This window comes from Salvia splendens, chromosome 2, assembly GCF_004379255.2.
Source record: "Salvia splendens isolate huo1 chromosome 2, SspV2, whole genome shotgun sequence".
Classification (NCBI taxonomy): Eukaryota; Viridiplantae; Streptophyta; class Magnoliopsida; order Lamiales; family Lamiaceae; genus Salvia; species Salvia splendens.
In genome coordinates, this window is record NC_056033.1 from 32878907 (window position 1) to 32881715 (window position 2809).

Consider the following 2809-nt stretch of genomic DNA (forward strand, 5'->3'; position numbering starts at 1 on the left):
TAGCAAAAGAATATGCACTTTTTCCTTTTTAATCTATCTGATAAGAATATGTTGTTTCTAATTTAAAAAAAAGTCTTCTCTCTTTAATAAGTTACCACAAGAATATGCACTTTTTAATTTTAGAAAGTCTTTTTCTCTCTAATAAGGTGAGACTCATTATATACTAATAATATTTTAATTACTTTTTCTCTCTACATCTCTCTTACTTTACCAATTTTACATTAAAACTTATGTCGTCCCCAAAGTGCATATTCTTTAGGAACGGAGGGAGTATTAAATAAAACAAAACAAAAGGTTAAATCATCATCAAATCATAAAAACGTCGAATTTTGCAATATTTTCACATTTATAAAAGTGTTGTTAAACGGCATTGTTAAAATGTCCACTAGTTACATTATACAAGTGTTGTGCCAAGCTTTTGATATAGCTTGAACAGATAAGACATGTGCCCAAATCCAATAATAAGATTATTTCATCCTAAGAGCAACTAGTCTGAACTAAAGTTGTTCGATCTTCACAGCATCACATAAAAAGTTAGCACCATTAAGATGTTTAGCAGCTACTCCAACACAGATAGAATGAAATGATGAATATGCATAACATGCCCTGCTTATCAGCTTAAACATAGCATTTCAAATACCGCATTTTGCAGTAAGAGTTTAGGACTTTCACTACAAAATAAAGAAAAGCTTCTGGGCTCCATTTCATTCAAAAGTACTTCGGCCTTGAACAAAAAAGAAGCCAATATACTAGTAATGGTAGAACCTTAAACTATATGATGACTAAATAGCAGACGGCCATTCTAATCTGTACATATTCTAAAACTAAGAACAGTCAAACAAGACTCTAATTGGAATAAAAAACAGGCAAGCAATGCCTTTCAAAGATCAAAGACAACAACTGCACTCATGAAAGTCAAATACAATTCAAGATTTATAGATAGAATGACAAAGTTAAAGTTATGGGAGATATAGGAGTTCCAAAAGAGGTCTCTCTAAGTTCAACTGACATTAGAAACAGAAAATGCTACTTTGGGAAATGACCAAATGAAGTTGAGAATTCTGCCCTGTTGTCCATAAACATCTATAAGCATAATAATGCAGTGGTAGATCAACTTACTAATAATCGTGGAAAAACAAAGCTTAAAAGCTAAGGCAATAATCGTTTTTCCCATCAAGTCTACCATCGAATTCCAACAATCTGTGATAATCAGAAGATATGCAATCCCCTATTCATCCATTATCGACGACATTGCAGAAATCATAAACTTCATTAGAAAATAAACAAAAACCTACGTATCAATCACACCTTAATCAGCAACACTTGTCCTCCTGCTACAAAAGGAAACACTAATTATTCGCCATAGCTCTCTCATTCTCCACCTTCTGCGCGAAAAGCTTAGTAGCAAACATATTGTCATCGAAATAGCTAGCATAAGGGTGCCCTTTCGGAATCAATCTCCTATATTTCTCAAAACATTTCTCAGCCTCACCATTTTTCTTCAACAAGGTGTAAATTATGCCCTGGCAAAGGTAGGGCCTGAAATCCCTCGGCTCCTCCTTCACTAACTCTTGATATAATTTCAATGCATCTTCATATTTCCCCTCAAGCACTCTAATTTGAGCAAGCAACAGCTTGAAATCCCTCAAATCGGTCTTCTTATTTTCCTTCTTGCACAATGTAATCGCCTCTTCAACCCTCCTCTCAATAGCCACCAGATCCTGGCTCGACTCCTCCTGCGATGCCACCGTCACAAGCCCGTGATACGCCTCCACGCAAAAGGGATCCTTTTTCACCAGCTCGTTGAAGCCATTTCTAGCTAGCGGAAACTCACCATTGTAAGCAAACAGATGGGATTTCATCATCGGCCACTCCAATTCCTCCGGCTCGAGTTCCACCAATCTGTCGATAATCTCAATAGCTTCGGGAATCTTTTTGCTCTTAATCTTAATTTCCATCAAAGTCTTGAGTGCCTCAACATCGTCAGGGTTGGAAATTAAGTGCTCTTCAACAGATTTTTCCCTTTCTTCATCAGCAATGGAATCCCTTTCAGCTGTTTCTACATTAGGCGGTGAAATCGGGGTGGCGATTGCGGGTTTACAGGACATATAAAATCCAGAAACGAAAAGCGCCGCGGCGGCGACCGTGGTGGCCAAGGCGATTTTGAGAGGGTTGGAGGTTTGCAATTTGAACAATTTGGGAGAATTATCGGAGTTTTGATGATTAGGGTTGGGAGTGGGCAGAGAAGCGCGGATAGCGGGGAGAGAAAAGCGGGGTAGCGGCCGAGGCGGAAACTTGAGGGAGAGGGGAGATAGAGGGTTGGAGGATGAAGGGCGGTGGGGATTGAGAAGCGGGAGGCGGGAGGCAGTGGGGTTAACGGCGGTGGAATTGATAGGGCTCATGGCGTTAGGGTTTAGAGAATTTCAAAGAGTGCTAAACCATTTGATGAAAGTGCGACTGAGGAAATGAAAATGGTGATCCGCAAAGATAAGATTCGTTCATTTAAATATACATATTTAAGTTAATTTTTAGTGAGTATTCAGAAAACTGAAGCATTAAAGCACAGCAGCGCGAAATTTCCGGCGTAATTCCTAAAAACACCTCATGCCACGTCATATAGACTTCCTACTGCACTGCCATGTCATAGGGACTTCCCATTGCACAGTGACTGCCACGTCATAAGGACTTCCCGAAAGACTTCCCACAATTAAAAAAATTTAATGCAATAAACGGGAATTCCTCGCTGACGTCCGTGGAAGTCAACGCAATGGCGGACTTCCGCACGCTCGTCGCGACGGAATTCCGTATT

At 39.5% G+C, this 2809-nt stretch overlaps 1 protein-coding gene across 1 annotated transcript; it reads right to left on the bottom strand.

Annotated features, from left to right (window-relative positions):
- Positions 1-1142: 1142 nt before the first annotated feature.
- LOC121764714 (protein SLOW GREEN 1, chloroplastic-like) lies at positions 1143-2489 on the bottom strand. The gene has a single exon (XM_042160731.1). It carries the CDS (start codon positions 2400-2402, stop codon positions 1350-1352), a length of 1053 nt encoding a protein of 350 aa, XP_042016665.1. The 5' UTR covers positions 2403-2489; the 3' UTR covers positions 1143-1349.
- Positions 2490-2809: the final 320 nt, after the last annotated feature.